The sequence below is a fragment of the Trifolium pratense genome, linkage group LG4 (assembly GCF_020283565.1).
Source record: "Trifolium pratense cultivar HEN17-A07 linkage group LG4, ARS_RC_1.1, whole genome shotgun sequence".
NCBI lineage: Eukaryota > Viridiplantae > Streptophyta > Magnoliopsida > Fabales > Fabaceae > Trifolium > Trifolium pratense.
The window spans coordinates 30,523,069-30,538,792 of NC_060062.1; the positions used below are offsets into that span (position 1 = coordinate 30,523,069).

Sequence of the window (15,724 nt, forward strand, 5' to 3'; positions counted from 1 at the left end):
CGATCAGACTGATAAGATATCACAATATGTATGCTATAATTATTAATTTTTCAAAACTACACTATGTAGCTTTCACAAAATCACGGTAAAACCGACATATTTACCGTGATACCAAACATAGATTTATGTTGTGAACTTCTTTGAACAAGTTTTTATCCCTTTTACAAATTTTAATCAATGAAACACTATATAACTCAGTTGGTAATCTAGGAGAACTGCTTGAATAGCATTTGTTTACTATGCAACAAAAAAACATATCACCTTGTTAATTGGGTTGGTAATTAAACTAATTGTTTGTGGAATTGGTAGCAATATAATATGGACAAGTTTGAAGTTTATAATAACTGAACCAGTATTTTGAACAACTTATATTTCTTCATAACTAGTAGATTTATTTCTTTTCTTTTTTGGTTTTCACCACCAGTATCCGGCACATTGGACCACCTAATCTGATTTGGGGGCAGTTATGGGATCATGTGGTTATAGTCCCCTCCAGATCGCAGTTCAGGTAGAACCATTTCTGAAGAATAATATATAACATATTTCAAGTCAAGTATTAAATACTAAAAACGGTCCTACATACATTATTAAGACACAATAGCCTTAAGTTGGAAGTAGAACTAATTGAACTAAGTACCTAGCAGTTATGATAATCCTATAGCGTTTAGCTTACTGTGCTGGTATGAACTCTTCATAAACTTGTTTGGATTCTATCCTATATATACATATACTTGGGTTTAATTTATTGTGCTTACAAATCATAATCGACCGTAGGTTTTAAGTTTAGTAGTGAAAAATTATAGCTAGACTACAAGATAATTTGGAAACAGCTACAGAATGACAGCGGTGGTTCCTTGTAAACCAGCTAAGTGATATCAAATATTTGAATATGATTTTGTTCTGTTATAGCATTACTGTGTACTAATAATTAGCATGAATTAATTACTACTTACGATTAATTAAATGAAATGACATTTTGTTTAAAGTTAATTGTTTTCTTACGAGGCTAGCTGGTTGTTTATGTGTTTGGTGAATTTAGTTCCTGTGGTTAACATGTTGTGTCTAATGGCCTCCAAGTCCACTTACAATTTCACAATAAATCTCTAGCTAGACATTCCTAGTAATTTGGCAGCCATATCAAAGCTTTTAATTATAATTTTTAAAAAACTTTTCTGAGCCGGTCAAAAAAAAAAAAAGCTTTTCTGAGAAATATTTACATATAACACATTTTGAAGATTTCTTAATTATCTGTATGATTAAGTTGTCTATATGATTAAGCGTTTGTTTAAATCATTCAATTCAATTTTAGTAGTCTATTAATAGTATTTTCTCATGCAAACCTATATCTACTTGGTGAATAACATGAAAACACAAGTTGAAAGTAAACATTACACATTACTCAGAGTATTGAAGAAACTTAATCAAGCTAAAATTAAATCATTCAATTGGATTCAATGATCATCCAACAAAATATCAATTCAATTGAATCCAATGATCATTCAATTGTGAACAATACTCATACCACTACTTATTAATTTGTTTTTTTTTATTTAATCATTCAAACAAGTAAAAAGCTCCTTTAAGTGTCTCCAAACAAGTTTGCACAACTTTCTCCAAACTCCCTTTCATTGCTCCGCCATCTTCAAATCAGACATAACTACCCATGTCTCCATCTCGAGAGATGAAGAAATTGGATACGGATGTGAATCGACGATGGTGATGAACGACATTGGTGATGAATCGGAGAATGCGATTTGGTGATGAATCGAAGATGGTGATGAACAGAGTTGGTGATGAAGGAGATTTTGAACGAGACTGAGTTAGGGATTCGGTGTTGATGGTGATGAAACAGATTGTGAAGAAGTGAAGAAGCGATTGTGAATAAGTGATTATGAGAGATGATGTTAGAGTGATGAAGGAGAGTGTGATTCTGACAGATGAGGATAAGATTTCGTTCTTTCAAATTCAACAGTTCGATACTCTACAACTACGATTAGAAGGAGACTAAAACCACTTAATACCAAAATTAACCGTCAAATCAGATTAAACAGTCCAATAACCTAGATACCGGTGGTAAAAAAACAACTTCGATGGTTATAGTAGTCAACATTAATTTGGTGTGATCATAAGAATCTCATTTGGTATAACGTAGTAGTCAACAGTAAACACATTTCCTTGTCATTGTTAAAATATTTACTCTTCCATGAATATGACATATTTTCCTACCACTTACTTTTTTATCATTTCTTTTCATTGTTTCACAAGCAAAGAATAGCCAAATGCCACTCAACTATACAAGAAGTTCAATGGGTGTGAAATGAAAGACAACTATCACAATGAAGCTAGATTGACTCATTCACACTCACTTTCAACAAATTACACTTAGCCATGAGAGATTTTGTGTGTGTTTGGTGAACACAATTAATTTATATTTGATTATGTTTAGGATTTATTTTTTAATTTTTTTTAATTAAAAGAAGTATTTGTATTTAATAATAATATTTACAGCGTGGTTGACTGAATCTACTATAAAAATATGGTCAAACTAAAATATATGAATAGTGTACATTTTCAAAATGAGTCACTCATTGTGAGACGGAGGGAAGTAACTTTGTAAAATTCAAGGCAACTATTTGTTGGGATACAAAAACAATAATTAAATTCCATGATCGAAATGTAGATGTTTAGTTAATCCAAAATACACTATTAATCGAAAACTTTTAAAAAAAAATATTGACTAAACTTTAAAAATTGTTACGTTCATTAAAATTAATTTTTCCATCTAAAATCAATTTTAATGTTAGTTTTCGGTGTGGTTCCGCCGACGCTACAATATTGTAGTTTTGAGAATTAATATGTTGATTAGTTTTCTAATGTGAAAAAAAAAAATTGTACAAGAAAAAAAATACTTTATTGGACATAAAATCTAAAATAAAAACACATGTTGAAATATATCTCAACTTGTCTAGGAATTGATTTTCAACCTTACACAAAGCTACATTATGATGTTTGACTTAAGGAAAAATAAATTTTCATGCTTTCCACACTGAAACCAAAACCCATTGAAAAAGAGTTCCATCTAGGACTTTCAATTCCACCATTCTAGTATACCAACTACTAGTTTTTTTGGCCACATCACATGTACTATAACTATATAATTTTCTAAATCAAATTGAATTAAAGAAACAATATTCAAAGGTAGAAATGAGACAAGCATATATATATAGTCACTATAACCAAATAACCTACTTAACAAGTTAACAACTATAGATGTATCACTAACCCTCAAAATTTGACATGATAACAAATTAGAGTGCAAGAAATCTCCCACCTCACAAATAGATTAATCTAGTCACAAAAGCATTAAATTTGACCAACAAATTTAATGTTTACCTAACTTTGACACTCTAATGCACCTTTCACATACTATTGCTGCCAGCAGACCAAAGTAATCTCCAATCACTTATAAATTTTCTTACAAAGGCATCATAATTAATTCTTATGGCAAATAGAATTAAAGTCATGTGAAATGTCCAAAACATCCTTATCAAGACCATTGTTTCCAACATGTCCATAAATCCATTATTAATAGAGTGAACAATTTTTTTGGTATTTATGCGTTCGAAATTCTCTCCCTATAATCTTTGAATGTATCGAAATTATAAAAATATCTTGAAGTATGTCTTTTGTTAGTCATAATTTGGATTAAATTGACTATCATAATACACATTCGGTGACTAAACTAACTAACCAACGAAAGATACATTCAAAAATCAAATTGACACCCAAAATCGAATTTAGTTATATTTTTGTAATTCTATACATTCAATGACTATTGCGACGAAGTCTCAAACCTTTTTTTTTTTTTGCCTAAACCGGGTATTCTCTACGCGCAACTGCAAAAACTAATCCTTCAAATCTTGTGGGACTCAAATGAGTGACAAACCCTCCCTAAGAGCTTTAACACCGCTGCATGCCAAAATCAGAGGTCAAACCTTAAAAGAAACCCGCGTCATCTTATTTAAGCGATCTCGGAGAAGTCTTCAAACATTTAAAAACCATAACTATTTACTCTTATTAATACCATACTACCATATACATAGAGGGCATTCTTGGATATTTAACTCCTACACATACCAACCATACTTCAAAAAGAAGACCAAATAAATAACTAAAATGATACAACACTTGCAAGATATCAAATTTGATAGAGAAAATGCTGCAGGTAAAGAATGAGTCTGAGATAACCACATCTCTCAAAACCAGACTTGAAATTCACATGGCAAGAAATGAGTTACTACAGAGAGAAAACCAAGAACTTAAAGAAGAAGTAGCTCGTTTAAAATCACAGATAATTTCACTCAAAGCACACAATATTGAAAGAAAATCAATACTATGGAAGAAGATACAAAAATCAATAGATGACAATAATTCAGATTCTCATCATCAACTTAAACCAGCACTTCAAGCAATCATGTATGAAAAGAGTTCAGAAAATGAGACTTTCCATACAAATCAAGATTTCAAAGACTCATCAATTTCACCAAGAAAGGAAAGATCAACAATACTACTACCACCTACTCCTCCTCCAAAACCTGTTTCTATCCTTTTTCCTCCTTCACATGAAAATTGTGAAAAGGGAATTAAAATGCAGCCAACAACAGCACCTCCACCACCTCCATCACCATCAAAATCATCTCTTGGTTTGAAATCGGTGCGCCGTGTGCCAGAAGTAATCGAATTGTATCGTTCGCTTACACGAAAAGATGCAAACATGGAAAGCAAAACTCACCATAATGGAATTCCGGCAGTAGCTTTCACAAGAAATATGATTGAGGAAATCGAAAAACGGTCGACCTATCTTTCAGCTGTAAGTTTAGTTCCAAACATATCATATTTAGCTTACAAATTTTTTACTTCTGTTAAATCTTTAGGCCCTGATTGGATAAACAGTTTATAACATCAGTGTTTATGATATAACTGATTATGTATTATAATAAGCTATTTCTATAACAAACGATAAAATAAAGTCAAACCATTTTCATATAAACTTTAAGGCTTTTTTATAAGCAATCTGAAAAGTTATGGAAATAAGCTGAAAACATTATCTGGAAGAGTTTATGGAAACAAGTTTGACAACTGTTTCCATAAACTCTTCCGGATAATCTTATTCTAGTAGATGAGTTCAAATAAACCAATCGAAACAGACCCTTAATTCTTTATTATCAATAAAACAATGAACACCCTTTTATTGATACTGATAATTTTTTGACAGATAAAATCAGAAGTCCAAAGCCAAAAGGAATTCATCAGTTTCTTAATCAAACAAGTAGAATCAGCTTCATATGCAGATATTTCAGAAGTGGAAACATTCATCAAATGGCTAGATGGAGAATTATCTACATTGGTGGATGAAAGATCAGTACTAAAGCACTTTCCACAATGGCCAGAACAAAAAGTAGATGCATTAAGAGAAGCTTCTTGTAACTACAGAGATCTAAAGAATCTTGAAACAGAAGTTTCATCATATGAAGATAATCCAAAAGAATCAATTTCTATGGCTTTGAAAAGGATACAAGCATTACAAGACAGGCGAGCATGTACAAAAGATTGTAGAATTGAATTTAACTAAAGTTTTTGAGCAATACTTAGAATTAATTGAAAGTTTGGTTTTTGAATTTTTGCAGGTTGGAGACAAGTGTAAGTAGTAAAGAGAGGATAAGGGAGAGTGTAAGTAAGAAATATAGGAATTTTCATATTCCTTGGGAGTGGATGATGGACACTGGCCTCATTGGTCAGGTAAGAATTACATAGCTTGTTTTGTTTATGCATATTATATAGAGCATGGTTATCAAATTGAGATTCAAATTGCGAATCGAATGAACTATTTCTTGAATCATGAATCGAATCTTATTATGAATCGTACGATACATTACTAATAAAAGTGTGACATAAGTAGAATCTAAGGTCCACTTTAAAATTGTAAGACTCGAAAATAGTTTATAAAGAGAGACACCTCTCAGCTAACAAATTAGTTTTGTAAAGATGAATTAAGTTCAATATAAAAACTTAAGGGAGTTACTTTTATCATACGTCACTTCTTAAAAACCAATCCCAAAAAACGCGGTTTTTTACATCAGGATAAGGTAAATCCAAGACAAAAGGAGGGCTTTTTTCCTGCCCAAAAGTGTACTTCCAGAAGGGATTGGTTTTTAAGAAGTCGTGGAAGGATAAAATCAACTCTCAAAAGTCAAAACCTAATATGGTATCAAAACATACTTATTTGAGCCGCCCACCAAATCTTACACTCATCAAACCCGATAGTTTTTGAAATTCTGGCACACTAGTAACCCGATAGTTTTTAAAAAATGTTCAACAATATTTTTTTATTCTTAATATTCTAATAGATGACATTATAGTTGCGTCAGAAAAAATACATACATTAATTTTTCTATTTAAAAAGGAAATATTCAATTCAAATAATTCTAATACAAAAATAATTCAATTCAATAAAAAAAATCGATTCAAATAATTCTAATTCTAATTAAAGGAAAATAATTTTTCCAAAAACAGTAAATTAAAATTAAAATAATTGTACAATTTCAAATAGTTGTCTTCTTTAGATATTAACTAAAAAAATGGTTTTTCCTTTATAAGTTGAGAAAAAAACTTATAATTTGGAATGGTGAAATATATCGTCTAGATAAATTGGTCATTTTTCTAAGAAACTTGGACTAATTTTTAAATGTTTCAAATGTTTAATTTCACTTTTATTCACTTTAGTTGATCAATTTTTGCTTATATTTTGGGACGCAGAAAGTATTTATAATATCATTTCTTAGAGTTTTAAGTATTTATTTATATTTTTTATATTTTATTGTCATTTTTTTAATCATATGTTTACTTATTAAAAAAGAATTGTTGTTCATATTATTTTTTATTGGATTTAAATCATGCTTATAAATGTTTTTTTACTATTATTTATAAATAAATGTTGTACTCTATTTTTTTACTCATTATTTTTTTATTTGTCTAATTTTTCATGTGATATTTAACAAATACACTGATAAAATAATAGAAACTCCTCGAATGACTATACTATAGAATGAATTGGAAAAATGTGGAATTGAGAAATTGATATGCTTAAAAAAAATTATTCTTAAACTTCATACTTATCAAGTAGAGAAAAAGATGTCATTGTCTGAAATATAAAAGGAATGAAGTAATTGACTTCATAGATTATTTTTCTATTTCATTTTATTATTCTATTAATTATGGTTTACCTTAATGTGGTTTTTCTAATAAAAAAAAATACATAGTGATTTGTACCAAACAAAATATTAAAATACGGGGGTATTGATAAAAAAAAATAACCTACATGGAGGTATTAAACAAAAAATAACTTACACGGGGTGAGACATACATTTGTAGATTTTATTATATAAAAAATACGATATCAATTGAAAGCAGGGAAAGTAACAATGATTTTATATATATATATATAAAAAAAAAATTAAAAGCAATAATATCATGTATTACTTTATTTTTATTCTCCATACATCACTGTAAAATAAACAAATAAAAATAAAAATAAATAGATACATTTTTTAAAATTTTCACATTAACAAATGAGATATGCTTAAAAAAATTATATAATTTTTTTTTTGTGTCAAGCAAATGACAAACAATTCTACTGTTCATTACTTTTAAATAAATAATATTAAAATTAAAATCGCCCCATGTTGCTTCTCAAATGTGAAATTTTTTCACACGGGGATATGAGATAAAATACTCCTGAAGAAAACAAATGTCTAAAGGAGAGAGATGACGATTAAGAACAAATATATTAACCGTTAGATTAGTTTTTGCATAATGACATTTTTTTTATGAAAATAAAAGAACAAATATATGAACATGTGAGTTGGGAACGGGGAGTGGAGTATCACTCTCCATTATGTCATTTCTCCTTAAAATCTCTAAAATTTGGATCTTTTATCATATTTAAATAAACTATTACATTAAATATAAAATTAATTTTACAAATAATTAAAAAAAAAATCACAATATTAAAATTTTAATAATCCATATTTTTCATGTGTGAAAAAAAATGTTCTATATTTTTCATAGAACATTAACCCGGGCGATAGCACGGGTAAATTATACTAGTTGGTTTTTAAGAAGTCGTGGAAGGATAAAATCAACTCTCAAAAGTCAAAACCTAATATGGTATCAAAACATACTTATTTGAGCCGCCCACCAAATCTTACACTCATCAAACCCGATAGTTTTTGAAATTCTGGCACACTAGTAACACGATGTTGAACACGATGCTCCAACACTGTATGTTTGATCCGATGATCCAACAGTGTGTTCAACACTGAACTAGACGAACAATAAGGAAATATAAAATGCACGAAACAGAATAACACAGTTATTTGTTAACCCAGTTCAGCATAACAGCCTACTCTGGGGGATACCAATCCAGGAGTGAATCCACTATGATAGTATTAGTTTGAAGCCCTCAATAAACGCCCCGTTTATGACTTCTCACCTAATCACCACCCGTGCTATATTCTACCTAAGTCACACCTAGGTATGAGAACCTCCGCTCACCTCCTCTTGATCACAACCACTGTGATCGTACACTTCTAGATTCAACAGGTGAAGACACACTTCATAAAACACATACCAATTCCTTACTTCAAAGCTTTGGAATTGTATACACACACTATCTCCTTGCTTAGAAGCTCCAGAGATATTACAACACAAAGACACACAGTTCCTAATCAAGTGGAAAATCAACACAAGACTTAGAACACAATAGACACAATACTAAAACCTAAACTCACGCTTTGTAAGACTCAAATCTGGTTTCAGTGACATGAACAATGGTGTCAACATTCTTTAAATAACCTTCACTAGCTCAGGCTAGGTCTTCAATTAGGCTTCAATAGCACAGCATGATTAAAGGTTCCTTCAAGGAATAATCTTCAATTAAAATGTTTTGTTTCCTTAACTTGAAGATCTGATTAGCAAGCAAAACTTGATCACGAGATCCATTATTAATTATACGTGACAACGCTCCTTATCTCAAACGAACATTTATTGTGGATTCCATATTTAGAATTTAAATCTTTTATCTCTTAATATTGAGGAACTAATAACACATAAATCGCTTACTGAAGATTCTGGAAACACCTGTGTGTTGGTACACAAATTAAAAGGCGTGGATTAAATCTTCAATCAAATCTTTCAAAGATCTTACGCAAAAATATATCATTCGCGAAAACAGAGCGCACTGGATGTGGTATCCAATGTTGAAGCATGAATGTTGTATCCAATGTTGAAGCATTCTATCCAACATCTTGCTTGAATATTTGTTTTAGCAAAATGAGGCCAACATAAAACACCAACAGTTTTGAACGTATACTGGGAAAAACTCAAGTCAGACATTAAAAAGATATAAAGTTCGGAAATAGTCTATAAAGAGAGATATTTTTCACCTTACACATTAGTTTTATAATTAAGGACGGGTTATATCTAATATAAAAAAGTAATAGCTTCTACGATATATTAGTTTTAAAGGACTATCTTGTTATTTACCATAAAAACCTATTGAAAGACTTTTTCATATCAATAACCACAGATGAAACTAAGTTCACTGAGGCTAGCAAAGGGATTCATGAAACGAATAACCAAAGAAATGGAATCTCTTGAAGCTTTGCAAGAAGATAATAACAACCTTTTGTTACAAGGAGTTAAATTTGCATTCAGAGTACACCAGGTAAAGTAACACTCCTCAGAACTTTATGAACATGAAATTTACATTTTTATCCAACTCATCACACCCATCATGACATTCAGTTTGCAGGTGGCTTTGATCCTGACACCACTCAATCATTTCAAGAATTGAAGAAAGTTGGTTGTGCTGTAACAAGCAATAGTAATCTCATTATTAATTCTCCCAAATTTGTTAAAATTTGCCAGAAAAATGTATCTTAACTTGAATTAATTTCTTGTCATAATTGTTATATGATGTTCATACATCAGCTGCAGAGTTTACAAACATGTATATGATATTTTATTTATGTAATTTTTTAAATTTATTAATCTAAATGAGATTGATGGTCACTTTACAAGTGTCCTCGAAGAGATTTGAACTTCGTCAATTAAAATTGCGTACTAAGTTGAACTCTTACCAACGAACCGATATCTCTTATACTGTTGGTCTAAATGTAATTTTTAAGTATACTGTTACAAATTATATGTTCCAAATGTTTTAAACACGGAAGAGGTTATGTGGCGGTTGAGTCACTTAAGTGACTTGCTGTTGGGGTTGATTGTAAATTTGTAATGTAAGTCTTACTTGCTAATGAAGGAAAAAGGTCAATGAAATTATATTTGAGAAGTCCCACATTGTTTAGAAAAGTGAAGAATGGAGGAGCTCAATGCTATAAAAAGAGACCTCAAATTTCTTGTTTCAACACACCAAACAGTAGCACTTGTAAACACTTTAAGTTTATATTTGCGTCTTTTTCTTTTCTCTTATGCTCTTGTTTAAGAGTATTTGAGATCTAGTTCGAATATTTACTTTGGAGAGTGTAGGTGTACTGGGGCATGGAGTGGTTGAGAGTGAAGTCTATGTGTTGTAACAATTTTCACATGGTGTTTATTCTCTAGTTGTCGGTTTTGACAACGGCCGTGGTTTTTTCTCCGGTTTTTGGAGTTTCCATGTTATAAGCTCTTGGTTTCATTCAGTAGTAGGGAGTCTGCTATGAAGTTTAGGCTAGAGAAAAGTGATGGAAGAATCACGTTTGGCTTGTGGAAAATCAAGTCAAGGATATGCTACGAATAATACTCGACATCAGTCTGGAGAGACGGTGCTAAGAATACTCGGGTTACGTCTGAAACAACAACTTATTATGATGATGAGGTGCTAGTGGAAGTTGGAAGCTCCTATCACATGTGTTTGAAGAAGAAATACTTTTGAATCCCTAGAGTCAGTTGAAGGTGGAGTTGTTCATCTTGGAGACGGGAAAGCTTGTAAGGTTCAAGGTATGAATGAGTTTCTTTTAACACGATGCAAGATATTTTCTTGAACTTTGATGCATAGATAGTAGGTAGATACTTGTTAGATAGTTCTACTATTATTGGTTATGCATCGGTTACCAGTGGTGATTCTCATGGTTTGGTTAAGTTGTGGATCTTCAGGTGGGTACTTGTTAGTGACATGAATTTAGTTGAACTAGTGAAACAATGTTTACTAGGTGATGTAACTAAACTGGAATTGTTGGAGCCTAACAATAGCCTGAAGGTGGTTTCAGAGCAGTTTAAAGTTGTTCAGGTGGCACATGGACATCGGTTGACATGGATGCAAGGTGTGTGATGATAGCGTGTGGGCATTGGTTGACATTGATGCAAGGTACGCGGTTATCTCGATAGCTGGTGAACTTTCGGAGAAAGTCAACATGGAAGTTACACCATAAATTTTCAGCAAGGTTTTGAGATGAAATTCTTGGGATGACTTGGTTCCAAGTGAAGAAAATTCTTGTGATGGTTTAGTTCCAAGTGCAATGAACTTTTTATGGTGGAGTATGATAATTTAATTTGTCGGTATAGACAATGAGAATTATGATTGTCGGTATAAACAATGGAAGCAGGAGATAATGATTGTCGGTGTAGACAATGAAAATTGAAGACCATTACAATCAAGGTGGAGATTGTTGGGGTTGATTGCAATGTAAGTCCCACATTGCTAATGAAGGAAAAAAGGTCAAGAAAATTATATTTGAGAAGTCACACATTGCTTAGAAAAGTGAAGAGTGGAGGAGCTCAATGCTAGATAAAGAGACCTCAAATTTCTTGTTTCAACACACCAAGCAGTAGCACTTGTAAACACTTTAAGTTTATATTTGCGTCTTTTTCTTTTCTCTTATGCTCTTGTTTAAGAGTATTTGAGATCTAGTTCGAATATTTACTTTGGAGAATGTGGGTGTACTGGGGCATGGGGTGGTTGAGAGTGAAGTCTATGTGTTGTAACAATTTTCACATGGTGTTTATTCTCTGGTTGTTAGTTTTGACAACGGTCGTGGTTTTTTCTCCGGTTTTTGGAGTTTCCACGTTATATTCTTGTGTTGTTGATTGCATTCTTTTATTTCTCTATGCATGTTTTTCCCAACACTTGTCACATCAGCGTTGACTTGGTCAAAATTGACCTTTTGCAAAAGGGGGTAAACATAGGGGGCTAGCTAGAACTGATATTTTGAAACATAGGGGGCCAAAATTGTAACTTTCTGAAACATAGGGGGCCAAAAATACAATTTAGCCTAAATTTTTATATTTAACATGACTTGTAAAGTGAGGTGTGACTCAATTTATAAAGCATTATGTCACATCTCATCCAATAGTGAGTGATGTCTATCGACCGGCCATCCACCATATATACACGCATCAAGCTCAATAATCTTGGCCATAAGAGGGAGTGTATTGGAAAAAACACTATTCCCACATAAAACTACATTGGATGAGATATAGCCTAAACGTGTGTTTATAAATGGAGGCATGCAAACCTCACTTTACATGTCAATTTTGTAATGATGAGTTTGTCCCAATTCAAAATATAATATGATATCATAACATACGTAAGATCCGTTAGATCACATGTTATATAAGACCATCACTGTGAAACTATTCATATCATAATCCATATGTCTAGTCTTGAGCATGTTCTCACTCCAATATGCATTATTTCAGCAATAAAAGTTATCATGGTCCAAAAAGAAAAATTTCCCTTTACTATCATGAAAGGTAAAAAAGTTATGAAAAGTTTGTTAAAAATTAATGACTATGATTAGCAAGTTTGTTATGTGAACTCCTTACTAGGTGTATTAAAGGGACACATACAACACATGCATATACTTAAGAGATATATAGTAAAATTTATAATTTTATGAAGGGTTTTTACAACTTCATAAGTGCTAAAAAATATTATTTATTTTTTGGAGAGCATAAACTTTGTACATTATAAAAAGATCAAATCATATTCTTCTTTTTACATACAAAAAGAAAAAATATATATGGCTGAAATCCTTAAATTCGGTTATGTTTTGCTTTTATTTCTTTCCTTATTTCTTGTCATGATGGAAGTTGGTGGTGGTAAGCTATATTTTCATCATTTTCAAATTTCTTTTTTTCGTTCATCCACTATGTTTTTATCATGGTTTAGTGACATTATTTTATAACCTTTTCTCATTTCAGAATATAATGAATGTGAAACTAATGTGGATTGTCCACAAAGTTCGAATGTGTTTGATGTTTTTATGTGTGTTGATCACATATGTGAATTGGTTAGAAATTAAGCTTCTTTGATTCAATGAGTACAAAAACGCTCAATGGAGGAGAACGAGTTATTATCCTAGCAAAATCAATATGTAATATACCTTATAATTTTATCTTTCTTTTGCTTTATTCACCTTGCATTTATGATGTTGTAAGATGATGAAAAAACAGTTAAGATAATTATTTAACTTGTCTCTTAATTTTTGAGGTATCACCAATTCACCATGACATCAAATATTTCCAATCTCATCACCTATAAGAAAAATTTTAATAGTTACTTCATCCTTAAATATACTATCACATTTATAGGGATGAAGTAATTATTAAAGTTTATCCCTAAATCACAGAAATTAAGAAAACTAACAATAATAATTACTTTATTAATAATTGATGTTATTTTTATAAGAGAGTTTCTATCATAGTATTTGGTACATATTCATCAATTTTTTCCAGCAATAAAACCTGAGTCAAGCAAGCCAGCTCCTATATCATAGTCCTCCTAAATTTTTTCGTTGAATAATGGTTATTAACGGAGTTGAAGTGGTAGTGCCATGTATATTTTTTTGAGTGTTGCTAAATGGTACGAAGGAAAGTGGCAACGAAAGGCAAGAAATGTACAGATGGAGCATTGTAAAGAACTCAAAACTATAATCTCCTTGTTTCAAGGAAATCATGAGGTGGGTTGATATGAAATCAACACACCAGAATCATTCTTGTTATTCGTTACTTGCTAATTCGTTTTATTCAGCATTATTCTTTTTTCTTTTTTTTTTTTTTTTAATTTTTTTAAATCTCCAAATGTGTAATTATGCATGTGGGTTTAATTTTTTAAAAGGATATTAAATAGTGAAATTACCAAACTATCCCTATTTCCAACCATCGTTATTTTCCAACAAAGAGTAACAATACATAGTCTAACTTATGCAACAATGGAGGAAACATGAGTAGATGACTCTCCGTGAGTTTAGCTCAATTGGTATAAGGACATCGTTGAATAACTTTTGCTTTAGTCCTCCTAAATTTTTTCGTTGAATAATGGTCATTAACGGAGCTGAAGTGGCAGTGCCATGTATATTTTTTATTTTTAATTTTTTTAAATCTCCAAATGTGTAATTATGCATGTGGGTTTAATTTTTCAAAAGAATATTAAATAGTGAAATTACCAAACTATCCCTATTTCCAGCCATCGCTATTTTCTAGCAAAGAGTAACAATACATAGTCTAACTTATGCAACAATGGAGGAAACACGAGCAGACGACTCTCCATGAGTTTAGCTCAATTGGTAAGGACATCGTGTTATAATGTAGGAGCCGAAGTTCGAACTCGGACACTCCACTTATCCGTCTTTAAGGTGGAGTTTCTAACCACTAGGCTACTTAACAAAAAAAAACACTCTCCATCTCCACCTCTCTCACCTTTTCAGTTTCCAAATCATCTCGCGAGCTTTCACTATCTCCTCTTTCTCCGGTAATCGAGTTTCTAGTTAACAAAAAATAGTCCCCATGAGCTAGCTGATCAGTTGGTAGGGACATCATGTTATAATGCAGGAGCCGAGGTTCGAACCTCAGACACTCCACTTATCCGCCTTTAAGTTGTCATTTCTAACAACTAGGCTACTTAACAAAAAAAAAAAAACTCTCCATCTCCATCTCTCTCATCACCTTTTCCGTATCCAAATCATCTCGTGAGCTTTCACTATCTCCTCTTTCTCCGGTAATCGAGTTTCACAGCCATAAAATGGTTTATGTGAAATGTATGCATTGCAGATTTTTGAAATCTGAAATACTGGCTTCTAGAATTTTTTGTGAATGATGAAAATGTTGAAATTTGTTATTTTGATACTTAGCCACAATGGAATTGTGGCTAACTGTGATTAGAGTCGTGGCTATAATGTTAAATCCCTAAATAACCAAGGATTATGATGAAACAAAGATGACCGAACACGAACGACGACAATGACAATTGTGGTCACAAATTTTGTCTATGTCGACGTGACATGTGAATCACTTTTCACATGGCAAGACATACTAACGTGACATGTGAGTCGCTGTCCACGTGTGTGTTGACTTGATCAAAATCAGTGGGGTGTCAGTCTTTTGGAAAATGGACTAAAGTTAGGGGTCAAAAGTGTTTTATAAAAGTTAGAGGGTCAGAAGTACAATATAGCCTAAAAATATTAATTTTAGCTTAAAAAAAATAACCAACCTCTATTAAATTATTATCATAAATATTAAATTGAGTATTTTTTTTTATAAGCAATATGTTAGTTGTTTGTATTACAATGTTATGTTAATTTTTTCTTCTTTGCCAAGACTTGAACCCTAACCTACTGCTCCTTAACTCGTAGCTCAACTTTCATCCCAAATTGAGTAGTATAATTTTAGC

The 15,724-nt window shown here is 31.5% G+C and overlaps 1 protein-coding gene across 2 annotated transcripts; it reads left to right on the plus strand.

Annotated features, from left to right (window-relative positions):
- The first annotated feature begins 4,097 nt into the window (after window positions 1-4,097).
- On the plus strand, window positions 4,098-10,175 carry LOC123881683 (protein CHUP1, chloroplastic). Of its 2 annotated transcripts, none has more exons than XM_045930405.1 (5): window positions 4,098-4,870; window positions 5,276-5,592; window positions 5,688-5,799; window positions 9,647-9,784; window positions 9,872-10,175. In XM_045930405.1, the coding sequence occupies exons 1-5, from the start codon at window positions 4,217-4,219 to the stop codon at window positions 9,911-9,913; spliced, it is 1,263 nt and encodes a 420-aa protein (XP_045786361.1). In that variant the 5' UTR covers window positions 4,098-4,216; the 3' UTR covers window positions 9,914-10,175. The 2 variants fall into 2 exon arrangements, with proteins under 2 accessions (XP_045786361.1, XP_045786360.1); XM_045930404.1 differs by having other exon boundaries at window positions 9,865-10,169.
- The last annotated feature ends 5,549 nt before the right edge of the window (window positions 10,176-15,724 follow it).